The sequence below is a fragment of the Rana temporaria genome, chromosome 13 (assembly GCF_905171775.1).
Source record: "Rana temporaria chromosome 13, aRanTem1.1, whole genome shotgun sequence".
Lineage (NCBI taxonomy): Eukaryota > Metazoa > Chordata > Amphibia > Anura > Ranidae > Rana > Rana temporaria.
In genome coordinates, this window is record NC_053501.1 from 23,798,087 (window position 1) to 23,823,977 (window position 25,891).

General features: G+C 43.4%; 1 protein-coding gene across 1 annotated transcript; it reads right to left on the reverse strand.

The window, feature by feature from the left end:
* On the reverse strand, positions 1-25,852 carry L2HGDH (L-2-hydroxyglutarate dehydrogenase). The gene is made up of 10 exons (XM_040333506.1): positions 25,629-25,852; positions 21,295-21,410; positions 17,765-17,916; positions 16,451-16,582; positions 14,849-15,011; positions 12,036-12,070; positions 9,444-9,611; positions 7,372-7,529; positions 3,730-3,861; positions 1-524 (listed from the first exon to the last, which is right to left on the reverse strand). The coding sequence occupies exons 1-10, from the start codon at positions 25,712-25,714 to the stop codon at positions 329-331; spliced, it is 1,338 nt and encodes a 445-aa protein (XP_040189440.1). The 5' UTR covers positions 25,715-25,852; the 3' UTR covers positions 1-328.
* Positions 25,853-25,891: the final 39 nt, after the last annotated feature.

Consider the following 25,891-nt stretch of genomic DNA (forward strand, 5'->3'; position numbering starts at 1 on the left):
TAAAGTTGTTAAAATTTTTATTTTTTACATTTAACAAAATTTAAAAAAACACCCCAAAAATTAAAAAAGCCCACCCGTGTAGTTTTTCACCGCTTCACGAATGCGTACAATTTGGAGGCTTGACATATTTGGAATTTTTAATTCAACACATCCTAGTTTAATTTTTTTTTCTTTTAATTAAAACTAAAAATATAAAAACACATGGGAGTGCTTTTTTTTCAGTGATGTAGTCCATTCAAAATGAATGAGATCAAGTAATGCATTGCACTGTAATGCATTGCACTGTGGCAAGTCACATAGCATAGTGTGAAAAGGTCCTTTGTCTCTTTCACAGTCCAAACCGTTCTTCTGCTTCAGAGGTGATCATCTCCGCTATAGCGAGAGAGGAGGTGGCCGCTGGCGAAGGGGCGTTCCTCACATGTAGGATTCGGCTTGCAATATCACCAGACCCGCCATCAAACACAAAATCGTCCACTAGGTTCCCGTCTCTGTCCAGGGCCTGCGCTCGCACTCCTGAAGGGCCTCTGTGGGAGAAAGTGGGAGAAAGAGCTGGCTTTATAAGTCTGGTATCGGACATTTTTTTTACAAAGCCAAAAAAGTTTCAGTAATTCTAAGACACTTCTGCTCCTCCGTAAAGTACGGTGAGTGAGCACTGCCACCCTAGGACACAAGTGTGTTACTTGCAGGATCATCAGGTGAAAAAAAATAAAATATATATCATATATCATAGAGAAAACTAATGCAGCCGCCGCACTGAAAGACTAGTAAATTGCAATGTAAAATGTGGTTCTTGGGTTTTAACACACTTTATTTATGGCATTTTAGTGATCAGGCCCGTTATTGGCCGTCAAAGTGGATAAGGACCAGCCCTTCTTTTGCAGCCTATGATAATTGAGCCTATAAAAGGCTGCAGCTACCATCCACTTCAATTTTCTGCCTCGGACAGAGCGCCCTCTTGTGTTAGAATGTACACATCAAAAGGGAATGTAAAATCTATAGTCAGTAGCAGAAATGACTGTATTTATCGGGGTATTGCACGCTCCGGCGTATAGCGCGCACCCCTAAAGTGGACCCGTATTCCTGTAAAAAAAACATTTTAGTACTTACAGTTTTGTTGTCTTGCGCGGCGTCTATCGGCGGCCTCGTCGGGTCCGGCATCCGTCTGCGGCTTCAGTGGTGTCCTTCTCGTCGGGTCCGGCGTCCTTCTGCAGTGTCCTCCCTGCTCGATCCCCGCGCTGAGTTTGAACTACTGCGCCCGCATATACGGAGCGCAGTACACTTGTGTATAGTCGGGCAGGCTCGGCTCCTCTCGTGGTCACGTCCGGTGCGTCTTGTACGTCCAGGACGTGACTGCGAGAGGAGCCGAGCCTGCCCGACTATACACGAGTGTACTGCGCTCGGTATATGCCGGCGCAGTAGTTCAAACTCGGCGTGGGAAGCGGGTATCGGCGTATATCGCGCAACCACGATTTTGCCCTGAATTTCAGGGCAAAAAAGTGCGCGTATACGCCGATAAATACGGTATCTATTGCTCAGGTCAGCTATGGTGGGATTTTTTTTCCGGTCTCTAAGGTGCTTATATACAAGCCTGCTTTTTCTTATTCAGAAAAACAGGTTACACATTTGCAATTTTTTTTCTGTGATATCCAACAAGTTTGTTTGCAAATAATGCAAATACTAAAAACCAGACCGTGGCTCACTGCTCACTGTAAGACCCTCTCATATCCTTCAAATGTATTTCTGTGCATGAGGGGCTTAGTCGTAAAAGGCCACCAAGGCCCACATTGAAGGCAGAGAGCGATGTGGTCTGGCTTTGTGAGTTTGCATTACTTGCAATAAAGATTCATGAAAAAAAAAATAAAAAAAAAACTGTGAAAGTGTCCCGTTTGTATCTGGATACTTTGGGGAGGAATGAATGTCAGTAGGTATGAATCTAAGACTGATGTTCTTTAAGCCCCACTGGGGTAGTAATATCTTTATTAAGTTGCAGCAGCAGCTCACTCTCCTTTTCCTCTTCTCACAGGAGACAGAGGCAGCAGCGGGAGCCATTGGCTCTGCTGCGGTCAATCAAATCCTGTGAGGTGGGAGCAGGGGGCAGGGCCAAGCCACATTGTGTATGTCTATGGACGCACCTAGCCTGGCTCCAGAGTATGCCGGTGTTCCGTCAGAATTGGTAACGGAAGGGACGTTCCGTCGATACCATCTTGCTACACCCCACAGTAAGGATACACTGAGAAGGGGGCAGGCGGACATCTTGTTATACCCACCGGAGTTTCGCACTTCACACTTATTTTTAACAGTAAACGGAACTTATAAAGGTGTAATATAGTATTTAGAAATCCGACGGACTGTTTAGATGTTGAATTTTAAAAGCAGCTGCATATCTGCTGATCTCACAGGTTTGCTAATGTGACAGAACACCGCCGTTTTTATAATTCAACATGTAAACAGTCGATGGATTTCCAAATACTATATTTCACCATATATTCTCCGTTTCCTGTTAAAAATAACTGTGAAATGCAAAACTCCAGTGGGTGTAACAAGATGTCAGCTTGCCCGCTTCTCTGTGTATCATTACTGTGGAGGAGTACAGGGTGTAGCAACATTGAGGCGATGGAACGTCACTTCCGAAACAAATTCTGACGGGTCACCTAATCTGACGGAACACCTGCATGTCTGCCTCCATAGCAGCCGACTTGCTATTGGGGCACTCACAGAAGAGGAGCAGAGAGCACCAGCGAAAGACCCCAGATAAGGCAGCAATGATTGTGCCTGTGCAATAGCGGTGGCCACGCCGTCGGGTGCCACCAATTGCGGGGTGTCATCCTGATGGCTCAAGATCCTGTCCTCCCCTCCCTCCTCTCCTTGCAGAGCGGTGATCTCCGTGTGTCAGGGAGCTGAATTGCCCGGGCCGTAGTAACAATGTCCCGCCTCCTGTGATAGAGGGCACACTGATCCAACGCCGGGCCATTAAATCAGTGTGACATGATCACAGGAGGTGGGACATTGTTACTGCAACCCATGCAATTCAAATTCAGCTCCGTCACACAGCGGGAGATCGTTGCTCTGATCCAGGCACAGGCAGGCTGCATCCACAGGCACTGTCGAGGCTGCATTTGATGGACACTGGTGAGGCTGCATTGTTCTCTTGCATCTGGTCTGCAGTCTCTGACCATCGCCTGTATCATGTCTGCTAGAGGTGCACCAAATGGAAATTTTGCTAACACTATTAGCAGTGTGGACACGATACAAGAGATGGTTAGAGACTGAGGACACGATACAGGAGATGGTTAGAGACTGAGGACACCATACAAGAGATGGTTAGAGACTGAAGACACGATACAGGAGATGGTTAGAGACTGAAGACACGATACAAGAGATGGTTAGAGACTGAGGACACGACACAAGAGATGGTTAGAGACTGAAGACATGATACAAGAGATGGTTAGAGAATGAAGACACGATACAAGAGATGGTTAGAGACTGAAGACATGATACAAGAGATGGTTAGAGACTGCGGACTGCATTTTTCTTGAGCTTTTCTTGCACTAAAGGTGTCAATAATGGGCAACAATAAATTCATATTAAACTGATATTACCGTAATTAAAAAGTTGAATACAATACAATTATATATAAAACTATAAATATTTTTTAAAAACTGTCATTTTCGGTTTTCAGCAAAGTGCAGCCTGCATGTTCGGTTTTGGCACCAAATATCCAATATTTACCTGACAATATCACTAACAGAGAGCTCTGGGATGAATTTCTGAAGTCCCTTAAGCTGCGCTTTTAAAGAGAAAGACCGGTACATCTCTCCCATTCCATATACCAGATTCTTCAGCACCAACTTATGAAGCCCACTAGATAGAAAAAAAAAAATTAAGTTTTATAAAGTAATAAACACATCCAGAAAGGTTGAGATTTGACATAAGATCGAACAATTTGTATTTCTCAATTTTTACGTGATGGCATTTAAAAACTGTTAATATTTCACAGAGTCAAGCAATCTAATTTAAAGAGGAAGGTCACCCTCCCCAGAATAAATTATAATTAAAAGCGATATTAACCCCTTAGAGCCGTCGCCTGCAAGCCCCATAAGAGCTTAAGAATGCTGTGAGGCAGGGCGGAGCTTATGGTCATGGAACCATCACGATTGGCTTTCAAATGATTAGAAAGCTCCCGATCGCAATCAACAAATGAGAGCTTTCAGTTAGCCATGGGTAACTGTGCCAGGAGCGTGATATTGCACGCATATTTGCGCACACACAGGGGTAGAGGACGGCCTAGCCTACTCTTTTTAGGCTACACCGCCTTAAATTATTTAGGTTAAAAGTGATTCTCAAACCACTTACCTTCAAATTTTAGGCGGTGTAGCCTAAAAGGAGCGGGCGTAAGCGCGCCTAATTCAAATGACTGGGAGGGGGGCGTGTATTATTGAAATGAGGCTTGACCTCACGTTTGACGTTTTTTACACTGCGCATGCGCCGGGCGACTACATTTCCCAGTGCGCATTGCGGCTAAGTAGGCCGTACGGGCCTATTGATTTCGACGCGTACGTAAACGACGTAAATCCCGATTCGCGGACGACTTTCGCAAACGACGTAAAAAATTCGAACCTCGCGGGGGGAACGGCGGCCATACTTAACATTGTTATTTCACCTCATAGGTGGAATAACTTAAGGCGGCCTATCGCGTACGGAAACGACGTAACTCGACGGTGTAGGCCCGGCGTACGCTCGTAAATCGTCGGGAATCGGCGTAGCCCCTCATTTACATAATCTAGGCCGGCCACAATGGCAGCGCCATCTAGCGGGCAAAAGAAACATTGCAGCCTAAGATAGAATGGCGCAAGCCAGCCTATCTTAGGTATGTTTAAGTGTATCTGTTTGAGAATACACTTAAACATAGGCCGGCTTAGATTCAGAGTTAGGTCGGCTTATCTGTAGATAAGCCGGCCTAACTCTTTGTGAATCTACCTATCGGTGCCTAGGTGTTAAACCCCAAATCAAAACATGTAATATATTGCAGCTTAGCAGTCATTAGAGGTGCTGGCTTTTTCAAGCTTTCCCCTCCCCCTTCCTGGTGATCTGGCCAGTAAAACACCTCCTGTGCCTCCACTCTGGATGAAAGAGCACAGGGGGCACCTTTGGACAAAAAGCATTTTCAGTTTTGCAAGAGGAGATTGTACATTTAGCAAACAGATTTAGAAACACTAACAAACTAAAGCCAGGCTCCAGCTCACACTGCTATTACAGCAAACATTTTTTTTTAAATGAATAAATAACAGCTGATTGTTGCAAGCACCCGTCACTAGTAAATGGTTTGTCTCAACAATCTTAACTCATAGGTGTCAAACACAAGGCCCGCAAGCCGAATCCGGCCCTCCAGGCCATTTCATGTGGCCCTCGCACCTCCAGCCCTCCTCCAGACCCCTTACTTTCTGCTTTTAAGAAATGCATCCAGCTTCTTCCCAGCAGCAGCATAAGGAAAGGGGGGTACACTGGGATGTAAGGGAGAGTGGGGGGACTCAACTTCTGATGGTGGGGTGGCTCTTGACATCTAATGTAAGGGGAGGGGATGCGCTGGACATCTAATCTTACAGATACAACCGGCCCTTTTGAGGGCAATCATAATGCTGATGCGGCCCACAATAAAATTGAGTTTGACACCCCTGCCCTAACTGCTACATCTGCAGTAGAGCATGTTGTGTTGAACAGACTTACTAGCCAGATCGTGAATATAAAAAGGAAAGAAAGCCTAAAAAAGTAACGCTAATGCAGCCGTCACATTAAGAGCTGGAAAGTTGCAGTGCAATAAATATTTGCTTTTAGGTTTAATACTGCTTTAGTCTCCTATTCCACTTCTGCTGGGTTGACTCAAATAACATCAAGCAAATCCAGCATTGTCTGCAATATTCCACGAAAGCTGATGCATGCTGGGTCCCACACCATCATCTTCTTTGCTGACAGCATCAGGAGCCAGCTGTCTCTTCAGGGTCCTAGCAGCGAGCCCCCAGGTGATGCTCCACTGCACGTCTGCACTGTGTTCTACATACAGTGCCTTGCAAAAGTATTCACCCCCCTTGGCTTTTTACCTATTTTGTTACAGCCTTTAGTTCAATGTTTTTTTTTAATCTGAATTATATGCGATGGATCAGAACACAATAGTTTAAGTTGAAGTAAAATTAGAAAAATATATACATAAAACCATTTAAAAAAAAAAAAAAAAAAAAAAAAAACCTGATAATTGGCATGTACATATCCCCCCCCCCCCCCTTTGTTATAAAGCCCATAAAAAGCTCTGGTGCAACCAATTACCTTCAGAAGTCACATAATTAGTGAAATGATGTCCACCTGTGTGCAATCTAAGTGTCACATGATCTGTCATTACATATACACACCTTTTTGAAAGGCCCCAGAGGCTGCAACACCTAAGCAAGAGGCAGCACAGAGACCCAAGGTAACCCCGGAGGAGCTGCAGAGTTCCACAGTAGAGACTGGAGTATCTGTACATACCCCGTTTCCCCGAAAATAAGACCTAGCGTTATTTTCCAGGAGGGCTGCAAAATAAGCCCTAGTTTAAAATTCTTGTAAATTCCTATAATCTACTCTATTACAGTAGTATATAATGTACAATATGTGGGTTTCTGTAATATAATTGCGGGGGAAGAGAGCTCCGGCGGGTCACAGAAGCGCAGAGCGGCGCTATAAAGAAGGTATTTGGCACAATTATATTACAGAAACACACATTGTACATTATATAGTACTGTAATAGAGTGTATTATAGGATTTTACAAGCATTTTAACTCCGTTCACACTGGGGATTCCTGACAGGCAGGGAGGGAGAGGGGGGAGAGAAGACAGCACATTAAATGGTAAGACCTACCCCGAAAATAAGCCCTACTGTGTCTTTTTTTGCCAAAATTAATATAAGACCCGGGCTTATTTTCGGGGAAACACGGTAGGACGACAATAAGCCGTACGCTCCATAGAGTTGGGCTTTATTGCAGAGTAGCCAGAAGAAAGCTATTACTTTCAGCAAAAAACAAAAATGGCACGTTTTGAGTTTTTGCCAAAGGCATGTGGGATGCCTAAAAAAAAAAAAAAAAAATCCAACAGGATGGGTCACCTTTCCTAAATATAATTCACACAACAAAGCCTGCAACCTCAGGGCTATAGGGTGCTGCTGGGAGATGAGATGCTAAACACAATGGTAGAAGTAAACAGTTTTCTCACTTGACAAATAATTTTATATGCACCGTCTCTCCAGCATTAACTTGACCAAAAAAGTGGACATTTCATTGTCTCTGTATAAGAAATATGGTGTTTTTTCAGCCACCTCACAACCTTACAGAATGTTCCGTTCTTTACCTGTATGCAACAGCTTCAGTGAAATCTCTGGTATTGAAGTCACATAACTTGTAGCCTTCTCTTTTGAAAGCCAACACGGCATTTGGGCCGAGCCAAACGTTTCCATCCATCCGTGGAGTGAAATGGACCCCGAGGAAGGGAAATTGAGGGTTAGGAACCTACAGCCCAATAGAGAGACATATAAACACCTTTTATGTATGAAAAGAAACATGCCTTTCAAGCTTTAAAGGTTGTAAATCAGGATGTGAGAAGAAGGGATAGCGGAACCCGGGCTGGCCTGTGCAGCTGCCAATACACACGTGGGCAGTACAACAATGACAACGCCCAGTGCCCTCAGTGGTCCCTTGGGACTACAGGAATAGGTATGACCCGGAGGAATGCATCAGCCAGGCCAGTAGTAAAAATCGCATCAGTTTCATGTGGATGGCCACAACTTGTGACAGAAAGAGTAAAAAGATAAAAGCCAACGATACCAGGCTAACATCTCCAGGCATAGAAGGGATAAGGTCATCCAGTGCCACGGTGGGGGCTGCAGAGGAAGGTGCCGATCCAAAGCCCTAGACAGATGAACAGCCAACCGTTTGGGAAGCCAGATGAGGCGCTCCTCTGTGACATCACAGTGGGCCAACAGGCAGAAATGAGAAGACCAACAGGAAGCCTGGAGGAGCCAGCATGGAACGCAAGCGTGACTGTTGCCGTGGCAGCACATTTAGCGTGAATGCACTTGATCAAGCGCATGTGTGCGCAACGCGTTGTCATGACAAGAGTCAGGCTTACGTTCCATGCTGGCTCCTCCAGGCTTCCTGTTCTTCTCGTCTACGCCTGTTGGCCCATTGTGCCGCCACCCAGGTGCCGCCACCCTGGCTTCCTGAGCGACCAAGTGTTCATCTGTCTAGGGCTTTAGATCTGCACCCTCCTCAGGGCTCCCACTGTGGCACTGGGTGAACGTACCCCTACTATGCCTGGAGATGTTGGCCTGGTATCATTGGGTTTTAACTTTTACACTTAATTTCTATTACATGTTGACATCCACATAAATAAACTGATGACATTTTTTACTATTGGCCTGGCTGATCCATTCCTCTGGGTCATACCCATTCCTGTAGTCCCAAGTGAATAATAAGGGCACCGAGCGCCATCACCTTTTATGTATGACACACCATGGACACAGTTTGTGTTTAAAGCTAAAAACGTTGGGCATGAAAATGTATACATGTTTGCGTAAAGTGTAATGTACCCTAGTCTAGCCTTACTGTCCCTGGCCTGCCCCTTTCATTCATTGGGTTTTGTTATATCATTCAAGGAGGGTCAGTATCACATGTGGGCATGGTCTATGGTGGTCCGTTTTTAAATGCAATCTGTCTAGGAAGCTCCACTGAGGCCTCGTACACACGACCGAACATGTCCGCCGAAACTGGTCCGTCGGACCAGTTTCAACATACATGTTCGGTCATGTGTAGGGCCGACTGGACAATTTTCTGGCCGACTGGACAATTTTCCGGCCGACTGGACAGGTTTCCAGCGCACAAATGTTTCTTAGCATGCTAAGAAACATGTCCGCTGGAAGCCTGTTCGCCGGACATGTCCGATGGTCAGTACGACTCATCGGACATGTCCGCTGGCCCGAGAACCCGCGCATCGCGTCGAAGTATTGAACCTCCGGGTTCGCGCACGTCGCCGCGTATTCTGTTCACGCGGAATTTGGTCTGATGGCGTGTACAGCCATCAGACCAAATTCTCCCAGCGGACATGTCCGATGAAAACGGTCCGGCGGACCGTTTATCGGACAGTCCCGTCGTGTGTACGAGACCTGACTGACATCAACTCATCAAAGCATTTTGGCCAACAGCCAGACCACTGCTTGCATCAGGGCTGAGGGCTTTTGAGTGGAGTTCTGATGTTTTCAAGAAACCATGTGCAGCTCCCTACCAGACCCTCCCACCAGCCATGATCTGTCTGCACTGCATTGCATAGAGAAGCACAGGAACAGAAAGTTTTAAATGTACCCAGGCAGTTATGTTTTAACCAAGGACCAGTTAGAAATAAGTAATGATTTAAAAATGGATACTTACTGGGTAAATGTTCCCCTTCACGAGATAGCATTTCTCTGGCTTCAGGATCAAGTAATCACCACGAAAGGGAACAATGCGTGGTTCTGGGCTGCACCCGCTAATCTGGGATAGGCGGTCTGAAAACAGGCCACCACACGTCAACGCGTATTTACAAGAAACTTCTTCTCCCTGTCGCAAAAGGATACATTATATGTAAAATTACACTATTTATGCTCAGTTATGGCAATACAGATTCAAAAGGCATTAGAGACATTTGCAATTGGGAGAACCTTAAAGCGGAGCTCCAACCAAAAAGGGAAAGCTACGCTTGTTTGCTACCCCCCCCCTCTGCTGACACATTTTGCACCTTTTGGGGGGAGGGGTTACCCAATATCTGTCAAAACCAGGTACCCGCTCTCACTTCCGGGTAAAATCGCTGCAAGCCTTGTGTGGCGAGCAATGAAATTTCTGCCCCCCCCCCCCACAGCCTTGTGGGAGACACACAGGTCCTAGGAGACAGCGGGAAAGCGCAGTGTGACTTGCCCATGCGCAGTATGAAACAGGCTTCACTTCCTGTTTCCCTTAGTAAAGATGCCAGTGCCTCCAATTGGAGCCGACATCGAGGGATCCCTGGACAGGTAAGTATTTGTAGCTGCTGACTTTTTTTTTATAGGCTGGAACTCCTCTTAAAGGCCAATAAAGGTTCCTTGCTCTGGGCAGGTGGTGACTGATAATACAAACACCACTCAAAATAATGTACAAATTAACGAGGGACTGCAGTCTGCTCACATAATTTGTAATAAAAAAAACATCTTTGCCATTCTGAAGCTTCCCTTTCAACCACTTTGCATATTATTTTATATATACTGCGTGTAACGGAATGACCCGGGACAAACAGAGACTTTGGAAGGATGAGGGGTACTCCTGTGCCAGCTTCATTAATAACTCTTATGTCTAGGGTCACCTTATGTCCGATAGGGCCATAGGGTGTCTGAGAAATTATATCCTAAGTTACAGGACAGGGGAAATTACTGATAGCTCATATTGCAAAGTGTTGGTTTATTCTATGACTCATCTCTCTGTGTAGACTGTTGACATGCTAATTGAGTCTGGTCCAGCATCTCTCATTATGTATGCTAAATACTGTTGTGTGTGTGGAATGGAACTTGTCAAGCTGTATGCGGAGACAGAGCGTCTGTCTAAAGATGTGGATTGAGAAGAAATCATTGTGTGATGGTGTTTTGTTTGAATTCTGTTAATGAAGGAATGTGACTTCTCAGGTGGAGTGATTAGGACATGATAATTATAGACCGGCGCCGACATGTCTAGAATGTTTAGCAATCAGCCATCTGAAGGTGTATTGAAGCCCCCCCCCCAGTGTGTGGGTGGAGAATTTGACTGTTCCTGTGATCACTGAAGCATGCCTTGAAAACTGTATATAAACTTGAGAGCTAGCCATTAAAGTTGTCTTGCATTTGAAACCAGAACACAGAGCAAGTCTCGTTATTCTGGGGAAATGGGATGTCTGTCTGTTGGAGGGTTGGAGTGTCAGATGAGCCGTCGTGGGTTGATGGAAGGTCGTAAACGGTGGTGACCATTACACTGCGATTCTGTACTTGCCAAATATACTGCAGAAATCTCCCTCTACTGAGTCTAGCTGCTTCCATTTTAACTGTGGGCAGTTGAAGCTGCTGCCTGTTCACTTCATGGATTTATACAGATACACAGCACTCAGGTTGACATCCAAAATAATATTCCATTATTAAATACATGTACAGAGCTACGCATTTCGGACATTAGTCCTTAGTCATGGACCGAGTCATCCTGAGTGCCCAACCTTCCCTTTCCTTATTCATATACTAATAATTCTTTGTAAATGTGACGGGTCGATGTGTGGGCAAACCATTAATGATTTTGCACGGAAAAATATTTTTTCCTGAAATTATATTGATATTATGTGGTCAGTTTAGAATGCGATTTGTGCTTAGAGCCTTAGGGCTCATTCACACCATACGTGCCTGAAAACGGATGGGAAAACCGCACAGATTTCATTTGCAGATACATCAGTTTACATTAGTTTCACATCAGTTTTCATGCTCATTTCAGTGAGTTTTTATGCACATCGACATAAAACTTAATGCACTTCAGTTATGTGCCCTGTTCACACCAGTGTTGATGTCAGTTTTTATTTTACGTGCAGAAAACTGCATACACGTTGCAGATTCCTGCACAGAAAAATCTGCGTGTGATACCAGTGATGTGGTGTGAGCAGGGCACATAGAGACCAACTGTTTTATTTGTGCTCTTGCAGAATGCATGCAGTTGATGTCTCTGCACCATGGTGTGAATGAGATCTTAAGGCGAACTAAACCCTCTTATTTTTTAGCTAAGGAAGCTTCCATTTTAGTTTGATCTTTAACTACCATGATGCTGCACATGTGATGGTTTGACCGTCTGGATGAGAAAACAAGCAAATGTGACAGTTACATTCCTGGATTTTTTTTTAAACTATTAAAAAATAAAATTAAATCGATGGGTTTAGTTCCATTTTATTTAGAGGTTTAACTACGTGAAATACAACAGTTTGAAAAAAGTTAAAACGTATTACATTACCTTTGTGTTTCTAAGCATGACCGGGTAGTCCAAACCTAAATGAAGAATACAAAAGAGAAGTGCTTTCTTAATGCAAAGACATTTATCTTGAAAAACTTACTAAAAACTGTAGCCTTTATATAAAAAACAAATTCCTTAACCAATTCAATACCAGGCATTTTCACCACACACAATTTTTTACTTTTTGCTATAATAAATATTCCAAAAAAAATTTAAAAAACACACGTTATACGGGCCTACAAAATAGGTTATTGATTTATGGCATTTACTTTTTTTTTTCACTAGTAATGGCGGTAATCTGAGATTTTTATCGTGACATTGCGGCAGACAGATCGGACACTTTTGACACTATTTTGGGAATATTGACCTTTATACAGCGATCAATGATATAAATATGCACAGATTACTGTATAAAGGTCACTGGCAGGGAAGGAGTGAATACTAGGGGGTGATCAAGGGGTTAAATGTCTTACCTAGGGAGTGATTCTAACTGTGGGGGGAGAAGACAAATCAGCGTTCCTATATACTAGGAACTATATACTGTCACGAGCGATCGCGGGTGTCCGGCTGACATCGTGGCCACACGCATCGGCTCCTCAGTGATGTGGCAGGCGAGTCCTGTATACCGCCGGAAAGCCGAGGACGTAATGACGCCCGCCCAGGATGGGAGATCCCATCTGCGGACATCATATTACAATAGGCGAGCATTGAAGTGGTTAAAGAGATCCTGTCATGTCTCTTAATGAATATAAAAGCCAGAGAGAACAGGTAGTACATTCACTTTCCCAGCAGCCCATGATTCCTACCCTCCCTATGTTTCAGCACTGCAACCTCTAGTCTCGAATATTCAACACTTCCAAGAGAGTTGGATGCCCCTGTCCCCTACTGTGTGCCGGTTCCTTCCTCTCCTCACCTACATTACTACAGGACTTGACAATGATGTAGGGGTTGGAGGAAGGAACCACAGCACAAAGCAGGAGACACAAGCTGTGTATACTCCGGGTATTGCTGAATGCCAAAGAAGACAGCAGTACTGGAAAAGAAGGTAGGTAGGAGTCACAGGTCTCTTTAATACCAACTACTACCTACAAAGCCATCCACAACTCTGCCCCCAGCTACATCACTGTCCTAGTCTCTAAATACCAACCTAATCGTTCTCTTCGTTCTTCTCAAGACCTCCTGCTTGTCTCCAGGACTTTTCCAGAGCCTCTCCAAGCCTATGGAACTCCTTACCCCAATCTGTCCATCCATCTCCTTCTCTATTAGCTTTTAGAGGATCCCTGAAAACCCTCCTTTTCAGAGAAGCCTATCCTACCCACATCTAACAACTGTACTTTAATTTTGTCCATCTGATCACCCCCCACATCTACTACCCTTTGTTCCACTTGACCCTCCCTTCTAGATTGTAAGCTCTAATGAGCAGGGCCCTTTGATCCCTCCTGTATTGAATTGTATTGCAACTGTTCCGTCTTCCCTGATATTGTAAAGCGCTGCGCAAACTGTTGGCGCTATATAAATCCTGTATAATAATAATAATAATTATTAAAAGTGTCTGCAGGACAGTGCCTCTGGGGTGCTGGAAGGTGAGCTGTGCTGTTCCTCCCACCATCACCACCTACAAACTGGAAAACAACAATTCCATTGAGTTCTCTGAAGTGAAGGGCACATCGTTATTGTAAATCTTATGCACAAAAACTAAGTTGAGGGTTCGCTCTAGGCCTGCAACTAATGATTATTTTCATAATCGATTAGTTGGCCGATTATTGTTTCGATTAATCGGATAATAGCCTGAAAAAAAAAAAAAAAACACATTACATGCTTTTCTGCAGCTTCTCCATTGAAGTATATTGAACCAAAAAAAATATAGCACCGTCGTTTTCCGTTAAAAAGTCCTTGCCCTTTCCAAATAGGAAGCAGCGGAGAAAAAAAAAATCATGGATGTGAACGTGTCCCATAGGAAAACATGTAAATGAACTGTAGTGCGTTTCTGCAAAAAGCACCAAAAAACAGAGGTGTGACCCCAGGCCTGAGATGTTTAGTAACATAACGGGGTTAAAAAAACAGAAATAAGTACAAAAAGAGAAAATAATCGCTACTGTAAGGCAGTGGTCTCCAAACTGCGGCCCTAGGGCCAGATGTGGCCCTTTGCCTGCCTTTATCCGGCCCAGAAGACACTATTCTGCCAACTGACACCAGCAACGAAACACAATATCTCCCACTGACACCAATAATGGGACACTATTTCTCCCACTGATACTAATGATGGGGCATTATCACTTTCCAGTGATACGGATAATGGGGTATTATTCTTTTCCTCTCAATTATACCAATGAAGGGGCACTGTTCCTTCCAATTAAACCAATGACAGGGCAATATTCCTCCCAATGATACCAATGACGGGGCACTGCTTCTCCCCCAATACCAATTATGGCGATATTTACTCCCACCAATGCCCCCCTAAAGTCTGAAGGTCAATAAACTGGCCCTTTGTTTAGAAAGTTTGGAGACCCCTGCTGTAAGGGGGTTAATTTTTTTACTGTGGGACACTGAAAGTAATATTTACAGTAGCGATTTGCTTTTTTGTACTATAAAAAGGGCCAATTTTCGTTTTTTTAACCCCATTATGTTACTGGCAGATTAATCGATTAATTTCATAAATCGATTAATAGTTTCGGCCCTAGTTCGCTCATAGAAATTAAGTACATTATTGCACAGGAAACGTGGAAGCTGGAATCAGCATGGCTCTTAACACCTCCAACATTCCATCCTTTATTTACACCGACCCACAAGAGTGAAAGATGTAAGCAACTTACCTCCCTCTGACCCCGCTGGGCTTTCAGTGACCATTTTTAGATCGGATACCTCGAAGCCCGTGAGAACACTCCCTCCAGCATCACGGAAATCATCTGCGTATGCCTGGCACACCTGTTTATAATCCACAATACCGGTATGTGGAGAGTCCAGCGCCATCACCCCCTACAAGAGAAGTACAAATATAGGTGAAGAGCAGAGTGAGAAACTGTGCATACTGTGGTTAGGCTTTAAAAGGACAAAAAAAATAAATAAAAAAAATGTATAGGAATAATAAGAATTGCACTTTTTTTGCAGGTAACAAAAATTTGCATTTACTATTTTTTTCGTAGGCGCCTGGAAAGCATTGTACCCACAATCAGATTGCGGGTGCCATGCAGGACTCCTACAGACTGTCAGTGTAAGCCGTCTTTCAGTACATTTTATGGGCAGGCAGTTTAACACCGACAGGAAGAATCAATGAATTAACGCAGCGCTCAACAGCACCCTGGTAGTTCATTGAGAACTACAAGCCGACAACCGCAAAGGCTGTCGGTACTTGTAGTTTTCCCGTCCACAGAACACGTGCATGAATAATGCAGCCAGGTGGGTGGAGTCCTGCACAGCCGTGTTTTTATTTTATTGAGACTGCTAGCAGGGTGAAAAGATCCCCACTTGCTGTTACAGGGGGGGATAGTGGATGTTGCAGGGGGGCGATGCATTTGTAACAGGTCACACCTTGAATATGGGTGTTACAAAAAAAATCTCAGTTTAAAAAATAAAATAAAAAAATCATGTTAAAAAAAGGTTTGAATGCAAGGAAGATTCTGTGGACAGGTTTCTTTATACACATAACGAGTCGTCTTTAGAAGCACCTTCTTAAATTGACAGAACTAATCTGTGTACTACATACTGTAGCCAGTATTATTGTTGGTTAGTAGGGGGATCAAATACCTTTTTTACTGAATTGCAACTCAATTTATAGCATTTGTATCATGTGTTTTTTTCTTGATATTAGGTCTCTATAATTTAAGAATACACCCATGACAATTATTATAGACCCTTCTTTTTCTTTGTAAAATGGGCAAACATACAAAATCTGCAGGGGATCAAATAATTTCCCCCACTGGGTGCAAAACTTAAAAATAAAGTTTTGAGCCAATCAATATTTGAGATAAAATTTCCTAGATGGCAGAACTGATTTTATGTGAATTACTACTTGGTCCTTTAAGGGCTCTTGTTTGCCTATTTTACATTGCTTTCGTGCCATTTTACCACCATATCCATGTGTCTTCTGAAAATTTTGAGACACTGGGGGTTATTTAAGAAAGGCAAATCCACTTTGCACTACAAGTGCAAATTACAAGTACAAAGTGCACTTGAAAATGCACCGAAAGTGCACTTGGAAGTGCAGCCACTATAAATCTGAGGGGAAAATCTAAAATGAGGGGAAGCTCTGCTGATTTTATCATCCAATCATGTGCAAGCTAAAATGCTGTTTTTTATTCTCCTTGCATGTCCCCCTCGGATCTACAGTGACTGCACTTCCAAGAGGCAGGACCCCCTCCAATGGTCCTGCCTCTTTCTAAGCAAAGAGCTGGTATTGGTAGCTTTGGAGCACCTACCCGGCAATAGGGTTCTTTCTCCCTGATCTGCTTTGCATTGATGATTTGTAGACCCGGCACATTGTTCTGAAGGCCTCTTTCATACAAAGCTTGTAGTCTAGGGATTTCCTGGTGCTGTACAGCCACTATCAGCTGAAGAAAACAGAACATCATAATATTTTAAAGCCAGTTAACATATCATCCTTTCTCAAAACTTTACAACAAAGAGGAACCCTTAAAATAACTTTCCAGTTTCAGAGAAACCCTGCTAAAAAAAAAAAAAAAAAATGACTATACCTACAACATAAGATACATTGGAGGTTATTTACGAAAGGCAAATCCACTTTGCACTACAAGTGTAAACTACAAGTGCAAAGTGCACTTGAATATACACTGAAAGTGCAGTCGCTGTAAATCTGAGGGGTAGATCGGAAATGAGCGGAAGCTCTGCTGATTTTATCATCCAATCATGTACAAGCTAAAATGCGGTTTATTTTCCTTGCAGGTCCCCCTCAGATCTACAGCGACTGCACTTCCAAGTGCACTTTCAGTGCAATTTCAAGCGCACTTTGGACTTGTAGTGCAAAGTGGATTTGCCTTTAGTAAATAACCCCCATTGTGTGGTGGTCATTGGGAAGAATTACCCTCTTACAGGGACAGCAAAACCTTGGATTGCGAGCATAATTTGTTCCAGAAACATGCTTGTAATCCAAAGCACTTGTATATCAAAGCCAATCTAACCATATTGCTCTACTTAGAGGCTCCTCTCCTTTTTTATACTCAGTTGTGACATGACACTACTATTATATCAAAACATCACTTGTATATCAAGGCAAAATGTATTAAAACATTTTGCTTGTCTTGCAAAACGTTCTCAAACCAAGTTACTCTCAAACCAAGGTTTTACTGTAGCTAAAAAGATCAATGGTGTCCGTGTGAACATATCCGAGAAGCAGGAGTTGCTTATTGCTCAAGGAACCCTGCATTATATTTATATGTATTCTGATCAAAAAGTTCTACATTCTAGAGCTACATACTTAACATAACATTTTACTTTTCTCCTGCTGTCCTCTGAGAGCCACACTTTGATTTTTGAAGCTACTTTTTTTAATTTTGAATAGAGCGAGTAAACATTTCTGTTTTTTTGCGTTCATGGCCCCATTGGGGAGATTCCTCTCACTTCCTCCTCCTGTGACACCCAGACAAAATAAAAGAGATAGCAGTTGTTATTTATATGAAAATAACAGCAGTGTCTTGGTTATAACATGTACAGATCATTCTCACCATCTCATATTCATGCACCTTTGTCTGCACCTCTGAGAAGTGTTACTATACCTTCCCACACTGCTTGTAACGGATTCCCTTGCTGTCACAGTATTCGTAGAGAAGAGAGGAACCTCTGACACATAATCTGGCTTTCAGGGACCCTGGTGTGTAATATATTCCACTGTGTATAACGCCGCTGTTATGTCCACTTTGGTGAGTCGCTGAGGAAACAAACAATATGCGACATATAAATCTGGATGACAAAAGTAATACACAAATATCACTTAAAGCAGTTGTATACCCACACAAAAAAAAAGCAAAGGCATCTCAGCTCATTATGAAATACTTACCTTAGAACGAAGCCCCCCCGAGCCCTGTCCACGCTGAGAGAGCCGACATCTTCCCCTTGGCATTTCTTCCGGGTTCGTGGTTCTGGCGCTGCGAGTGGCCGGAGCCACAATGGCCGCCTTTTCCCCGGCATTCAGAGCGCATGCGCCACAGTCGTCAGCGGTTGCATGTAAAGGGAATATATCCTAAACCGTAGAGGTTTAGGCGATATTAATTTTACTTACCTACAGATAAGCCTCATTATAGGATTGCCTGTATGTAAAAATTACAAATTAGGGTATACATCCGCTTTAAGACAGAGTGGGGCAGATTCTCGTAGATCGCCGCATCTATGTGGCGGCGTAACGTATCTCATTTATGTTACGCCGCCGCAAGTTTTACGGGCAAGTGCTTGATTCACAAAGCACTTGCCTGTAAAGTTGCGGCGGCGTAGCGTAAATCCCCCGGCGCAAGCCCACCTAATTCAAATGATCCGGGTAGGGGGCGTGGATCATTTAAATTAGGCGCGTTCCCGCGCCGAACGTACTGTGCATGCGCCATCCCTAAAATTTCCCGACGTGCATTGCACTAAATGACGTCGCAAGGGCGGCATTGGTTTCGACGTGAACGTAAATGGCGTCCAGCTCTATTCACGGACGACTTAGGCAAACAACGTAAATTTTCAAATTTCGACACGGGAACGACGGCCATACTTAACATTGACTGCGCCTCATATACCCAAGGGCAACTTTACGCGTCGCAAATCTAACGTAAACGTCGTAACTTCACTGCGTCGACCGCGCGTACGTTCGGGAATTTGCGTATTTTGCGATGCGCCGTCGTAAGCCCTTTCAGAATCTGGGCCACAGTGTTCAGCTGCCTTAAAAAAAAAAAAAAGAGAAAATAAGGGCACCAGGTAGCGGTACATTTAAAAGGGATACCACAACTAACAGCCTTATACAACAACAGTCCCACTCCACAGCGCTGGCACTCACCTTTTCATAATGACCTCAACCAATGTACTTTAGTCAAATCAATCATGCGTGTACCCATTAAGGGTTATTAATTCACCAAGTTCTTATTGCATTACTGGCACGGTCTACGCCTGCAGATTTCCGTGAATTTCTTACCAGAGTGGTTCTACTAAATCAGCGATTCCATTCACATGTGCTGCTGGCTTCTGTGTTCACCTATGGCTGTTGCCTGCTCCAATGTGAATTTCTATCACCTTCTATCACACACCTTCTCATTCAAAGAGTTTTCTTTATTTTCACGACTATGAAAATTGTAGATTCACACTGAAGGCATCAAAACTATGAATGAACACATGCGGAATTATACATAACAAAAAAGTGTGAAACAACTGAAAATAAATTTCATATTCTAGGTTCTTCAAAGTAGCCATCTTTTGCTTTGATTACTGCTTGGCACACTCTTGGCATTCTCTTGATGAGCTTCAAGAGGTAGTCACCTGGCGCAGCACCCCATCACTCTCCTTCTTGGTGAAATAGCCCTTACACAGCCTGGAGGTGTGTGTGGGGTCATTGTCCTGTTGAAAAATAAATGATGGTCCAACTAAACGCAAACCGGATGGAATAGCATGCCGCTGCAAGATGCTGTGGTAGCCATGCTGGTTCAGTGTGCCTTCAATTTTGAATAAATCCCCAAACAGTGTCACCAGCAAAGCACCCCCACACCATCACACCTCCTCCTCCATGCTTCACGGTGGGAACCAGGCATGTAGAGTCCATCCGTTCACCTTTTCTGCGTCGCACAAAGACACGGGGGTTGGAACCAAAGATCTCAAGTTTGGACTCATCAGACCAAAGCACAGATTTCCACTGGTCTAATGTCCATTCCTTGTGTTCTTTATCCCAAACAAGTCTCTTCTGCTTGTTGCCTTTCTTTAGCAGTGGTTTCCTAGCAGATATTCTACCATGAAGGCCTGATTCACACAGTCTCCTCTTACCAGTTCTAGAGATGTGTCTGCTGCAAAAGGTGGAAGAACCTAGAATATGAAATATATTTTCAGTTGTTTCACACTTTTTTGTTATGTATAATTCCACATGTGTTAATTCAAAGTTTTGATGCCTTCAGTGTGAATCTACAATTTTCATAGTCATGAAAACTCTTTGATTGTGTATACAATATATATATATATATAATATCCTGAGATGTGTGCATACCTGGTAACTACAAGAATTGCCTTACCCCTGTACTTGCCAACAAGGGTTTCTCCACACCAAGTCATTATTTGCTTGGGGATCAAATACTTAATTTTTACTGACTGAATTACAACTTAATTTATAACATTTTTTATCATGCCTTTTTCTGTATTCTGGGTTGATATTCTGTCTCTATCGTTTAAAATACACCTATGATAAAAAAAAAAAAAAAAAAAAAAAATTTATAGACCCCCTCATTTCTTTGTAAGTGGGCAAATTTACATAATTGGAGGGGAGTAAAAAATAAATGTTCCCCACAGTGTGTGTGTGTGTATTATACATACACACACTGTATATTACAAGGGATAAAGTGACAAGTGCTTTTGCGCTAATACAAATCCTCAATGTGCAATACCCTAAACAAAATATATACAGTGCAGCAAAACCTAGTGGTGTTTACAATACACAAAACAGAACATCTTTGTGTTGTTATCCCTTGTAATATCAAAAGTGGATGTGATTCTGCGCAACGTATCTCACAGAAATGGTGACACACAAAAATATGACCACATGAGAACCCAAAAGTTGGGAACCAAAAAATTATTATGATGACTCTCTTATGATATTATATATATTGAATATATTTATCACTCATCACTTTTTTGTTCCCAACTTTTGGGTTCTCATGTGGTCATATTTTTGTGTGTCACCATTTCTGTGAGATACGTTGCGCAGAATCACATCCACTTTTGATATTACAAGGGATAACAACACAAAGATGGTGAACATCTAGGGGTTGATTTACTAAAGATAAATAGACTTCACTCTGCAAGGCAATTTTCCCCAGAGCTTAGTGAATGAGGCAAAGCTTTCCCGACTTCCATCATTCATTTGTGCGCAAACAAAATCATGTTTCTTATTTCCTTGCATGTGATTATTCTTTACAAAGAAAAAAAAAATCTTACCACATTCACTAAACTCTGGTCAAAATTCCCGTGCAAACTGAGCAACCCATTTGTAACTCCATAGTTTGCACGCCTGTTCCTATGGGCAGGGAAGAGGGTAAACAACCCCATCTCACAGAAAATAAATACCTGCCAGCCTTACCGATTTCATTCTCCTTCTCCAGGAGGGCGAATCGCAGGGTTGGGTAGCGAAGGATGAGCTGTCGTGCTGATGCCAGACCCACAATTCCACCGCCAATGATGACAACATCATAAGTGCTGAAATAAAGCAATTTATTATATAAAAAATTAAAAATAAATCAGCATGTTCTCCTTCTGTGTTCACATTAAGATCTTACAGCATCCTGCTGGCTCCTCCCACCAGACGCGATTTGCCGGTATTGCACAGAAAAGAATAGAGAGACCTTTTACAAACTTCAGAGGGAGAGCAATCATTCCAGAACCATAATCAATGACCTGTAAAAACCTTTGAACTGTTGTCTAAAGACAGTTTTCGGAGTCTGTTCACTGCATTGTTTTTTGGGATTTCATTGCTGCTCACAATTTTAAGGGTTGACATGTTTGGTATCCGCTTACTCAATGCAACCCTATCTTTAAGGGGGAATTCACACTCGCAATGCCCGGGTGTCGGCTGGGTTTTTCGGCCGCTAGCGGGGTGCTTTTAACCCCCGCTAGAGGCCGCAAAATGGTTAAAAGCACCAGAAAAGCGCCGCTGCAGCAGCGCTTTGCCGGCGGTGCTGCCCATCGATTTCAATGGGCAGGGGCACTTTAGAAAGCGAGGAGTTTACCGCTCCTAGGGCGCTGCAAAGAAGCTGCTGGCTATTTTTTTAACTGATCACTCTTTTGTTTAAGGCGCAATAAAAAACGCAGAGGTGATCAAATACCACCAAAAGAAAGCTCCATTTGTGGGGAATTTTTTTTATATAAAAATTTAATATGGGTACATTGTTGCATGACAGCGCAATTGTCGAACTGTTACAGTGCTGAAAACTGAAAATTGGCCTGGGCAGGAAGGGGGTGGAAATGCCCTGCATTGAAGTGGTTAAAATTACTGTAGGGTTGGAGATTGCGCTGGACTGACTCCGTTGGTTGCAAGTCGCTGGTTAGGTGATGGTGGGAGTAGGATGGAAGAGTTCTCTTCCAATGTTTTCTGCTCCATTATACCTGGAAGGAGATGGTGAGCCCCTTTTTTAGGAGCCTGGTCTGCTGCCTATAGGTACGGCCTTGAGGTTGTTTCCATATGTGCTAAAAGTAGTAGGAGAAAAGGGAGCCCACGATATCCAATAAAATGCAAAAAAAAGGGTGCAATTGGCATTTGTTTACTGAAAGTAGCAAAACATGGTCACGCCAACGTGTTTTGGGGGAAACGACTCCCCCTTCCTCAGCGCTGTCAGGAAAGTAGTAAGAAAATATACAGACACACATGCATATAAATATATATATATATAAAAAAAACTAAAGATGTAAAATAATATAATTACAATTTTTATATCTTACACCAATTACACTTTTTTTTTTTTTTTTGCATTTCATTGGATATATGGGTGCTCCTTCCTCTCCTCCGACTTTAAACATTGGGACACTTACCTATCCAGGAATCCAGTGTTGTCTTCACCCCAGCCGATTTTTCAATCTTGGCTCTCGGGTGCTGCCGCCACCATTTCTTGTAAGGGAAACCAGCTAGCTGCCATAATCCTGGAATTTTAAAGGAACCGCGTTCACCACAAGATCACTTTTATCGTGGTGGGAGAGGGCCACCCCCCTCCGCCACGCTTGGGTCGCCTCCACCGCTTACTGGAGCCGTCGGTAGCGGCGGAGATGATTGCGTCCGCTCCCCTCACTGCCTGGATGCCGAGTGAGGGAAAGATGGCCCCACTCAGCTCCATAGCATTGGAGGGCGGAAGCGACGTCAAACGTCACTTTTGCCCAATGGTCTTAAAAGGGGATTTTTTTTTTCTTAAATGTATTTATTTTACTGCATTTTAGTGTAGATTTGAGATCTGAGGTTTTTTGACCCCATATTTAAGGAGGACCTGTCATGCTTTCTTTTCTATTACAAGGGATGTTTACATTCCTTGTAATAGGAATAAAAGTGACCTAAATAAAAAATAAAAAAAATAAATAAATAAAAAAAAGAAGAACAGTGTAAAAATAAAATGTATTATAAATAATAAATAAGAAAACATTTTTGAAAATGGTGTTCAAACCACACATGTGAGATATCGCCACGATCATGAGAATGAGAGCAATAATTCTAGCACTAGATCTTCTCTAACTGGTAACCTGTAAAAAATAAAAATAAATGTTGCCTATGGAGATTTTTAAGTGCCAAAGTTCCACGAGCAGGCGCAATTTTGAAGCATGACATGTTGGATATCAATTTACTTGGCGTAACATTATCTTTCACAATAAAAAAAAATAATATATATATATATTATATATATATATATATATATATATATATATATATATATATATATATATATATATATATATATATATATATATATATATATATATATATACAGTGCTTTAAGTGGGCCAAAAGAGGTGCCGGTACTCTATTAGGCGCCGGCGCCGGTGCTCCCCCCCCCCCCAATACTGAACATGAAAATACCCTTGGCTGCGTGTGATGGGCACAGTGGCTGCATTAGATGGGCACAGTGGCGACAATTGATGGTGGCACAGTGGCTGCGTGTGGTGGCACAGTGGCTGCGTGTGGTGGCACAGTGGCTGCGTGTGGTGGCACAGTGGCTGCGTGTTATGGCACAGTGGCTGCGTTTGATGGGCACAGTGGCTGCATGTGATGGCACAGTGGCGACAATTGATGGCACAGTGGCAGTGTGAGTTGGCACAGTGGCTGCATGTGATGGCACAGTGGCGACAATTGATGGCACTGTGGCTGCGTGTGTTCGCACAGTGGCTGCATGTGATGGCACAGTGGCTGCGTTTGGTGGCACAGTGGCTGTGTGTGATGGGCAGAGTGGCGACAATTGATGGCACAGTGGCTGCGTTTGATGGGCACAGTGGCTGCGTTTGATGGGCACAGTGGCTGCGTTTGGTGGCACAGTGAGGCTGCAATTAATGGGGTTTTTTTTTAGTTAGAGAAGGCAAGCTCAAAATAACTCAAAAATATTTTTTTCTGACATTTTTTTATTAAAAAACTGATGGTCACCTCAGTCCAACCCCCCCTCCCTCCAATACAGTCAATTATTTTCTTACTTTCTTCTGTTGCAGTCCTGAGTCCAGGATCCAGACAGTAGCAGCACTAGGAACTGTAGACGCAGGCTGAGCTGAGGCTCCTCGTGACTTGGGCTTCTTTGCTTGCCACCGACACAGCTCCCTGCGCGAGTCCTCCTCTCACCTCGCACCTCGCCTCCGGCGTGACGTCACGCGGCGCACGCCGGGGAATGAACCAACTCTCCTCCATGGGGGGGGGGTCGAGGAAACGCACAGGACAGGAGTGACAGGACAGAGGAAAGGGAGCCAGGAGCGCACTCGGCAGCAGTGAGTCGGCTCTGGCGGGGCGGCATACAGTTTCTATTGTGACTGCGCTGCCTGTCTGACACACATTACCGGCCCGCAACTCGACAAGCCCACCGGCTGCGTTCCGGTACTGTAAACCCACGTACTGGGCGCACGGAGAGGTGCTGGTACTCTCCAGGGCCATTTTTGGAAGTGGCGGTACTGAGTACGGCCGCGTTCCGGCCCAGTTAAAGCACTGTGTGTATATATATATATATATATATATTATTATAATAATAATAATAATAATAATAATAATAATAATAATAATAATAATAAGTAGAAGAATATTTGGGGATATTTATTACAGCAAAAAAATAAATTGCATTTTTTTCAAAATTGTCGCTTTATTTTTGTTTACAGCGCAAAAAATAAAAACCCCAGAGGTGATCAAATACCACCAAAAGAAAGCTCTACTTGTGGGAAAAAAAAAAAAAAAGGACGCAAATTTTTTTTGGGAGCCACGTTGCACGACCACGCAATTTTCAGTTAAAGCGAAGCAGTGCCGAATCGCAAAAAGGGGCAAGGTCCTTAACCTGTATAATGGTCCGGGTCTTAACCGGTTACTAAAAAAAAAAAAAAAAAGAAGTGTAAAATTGCGCTTTAAGACCGCTGAACAAATACAGTTTGACAAAGTATTACAATGACCACCATTTTATTCTCTAGGGTGTCTGAATTTTATATATACACACACACACACACATATAAATAAATAGTTTGGGTGTTCTAAGTAATTTTCTAGCACAAAAACAAAAAAAAAAAAAAAGTTAAACTTGTAAGTTGTAAACAAGTGTCAAAAAGAGACTCGGGACTGAAGTGGTTAACATACGATAGATATATTCAGTGACAGCAACCCGTGTTTGCTATACTGCCCCCAGCGTCCGCCACAGGCACTGCAGTCCAAAGAGTGACCTGCGACCGTATAAATCCCCACCAGCAGCTCTTACTTACCTGAGAGCCCGCACTGTGTGGCCGCCCAGCCCGGAGCTTCTCCGTAGGAGGGCCCCGACAGCCCTCGCACAGTAAAGCCCGGACATTTCTCCGACCACCCCCCCCCCTGGCTGTCAACAAAGTCACACAGCTCCTAGTCCCTAGGTCTACCAAGCCAGCCACCAGCCAATCACAGCGCTCCTTTGCTCCAAAGCCAATCGCACGCAGCCTTGCAAAAACACAGCCCACATGGTCAAACCAGAGGAAGTACACACAGAGTTAGA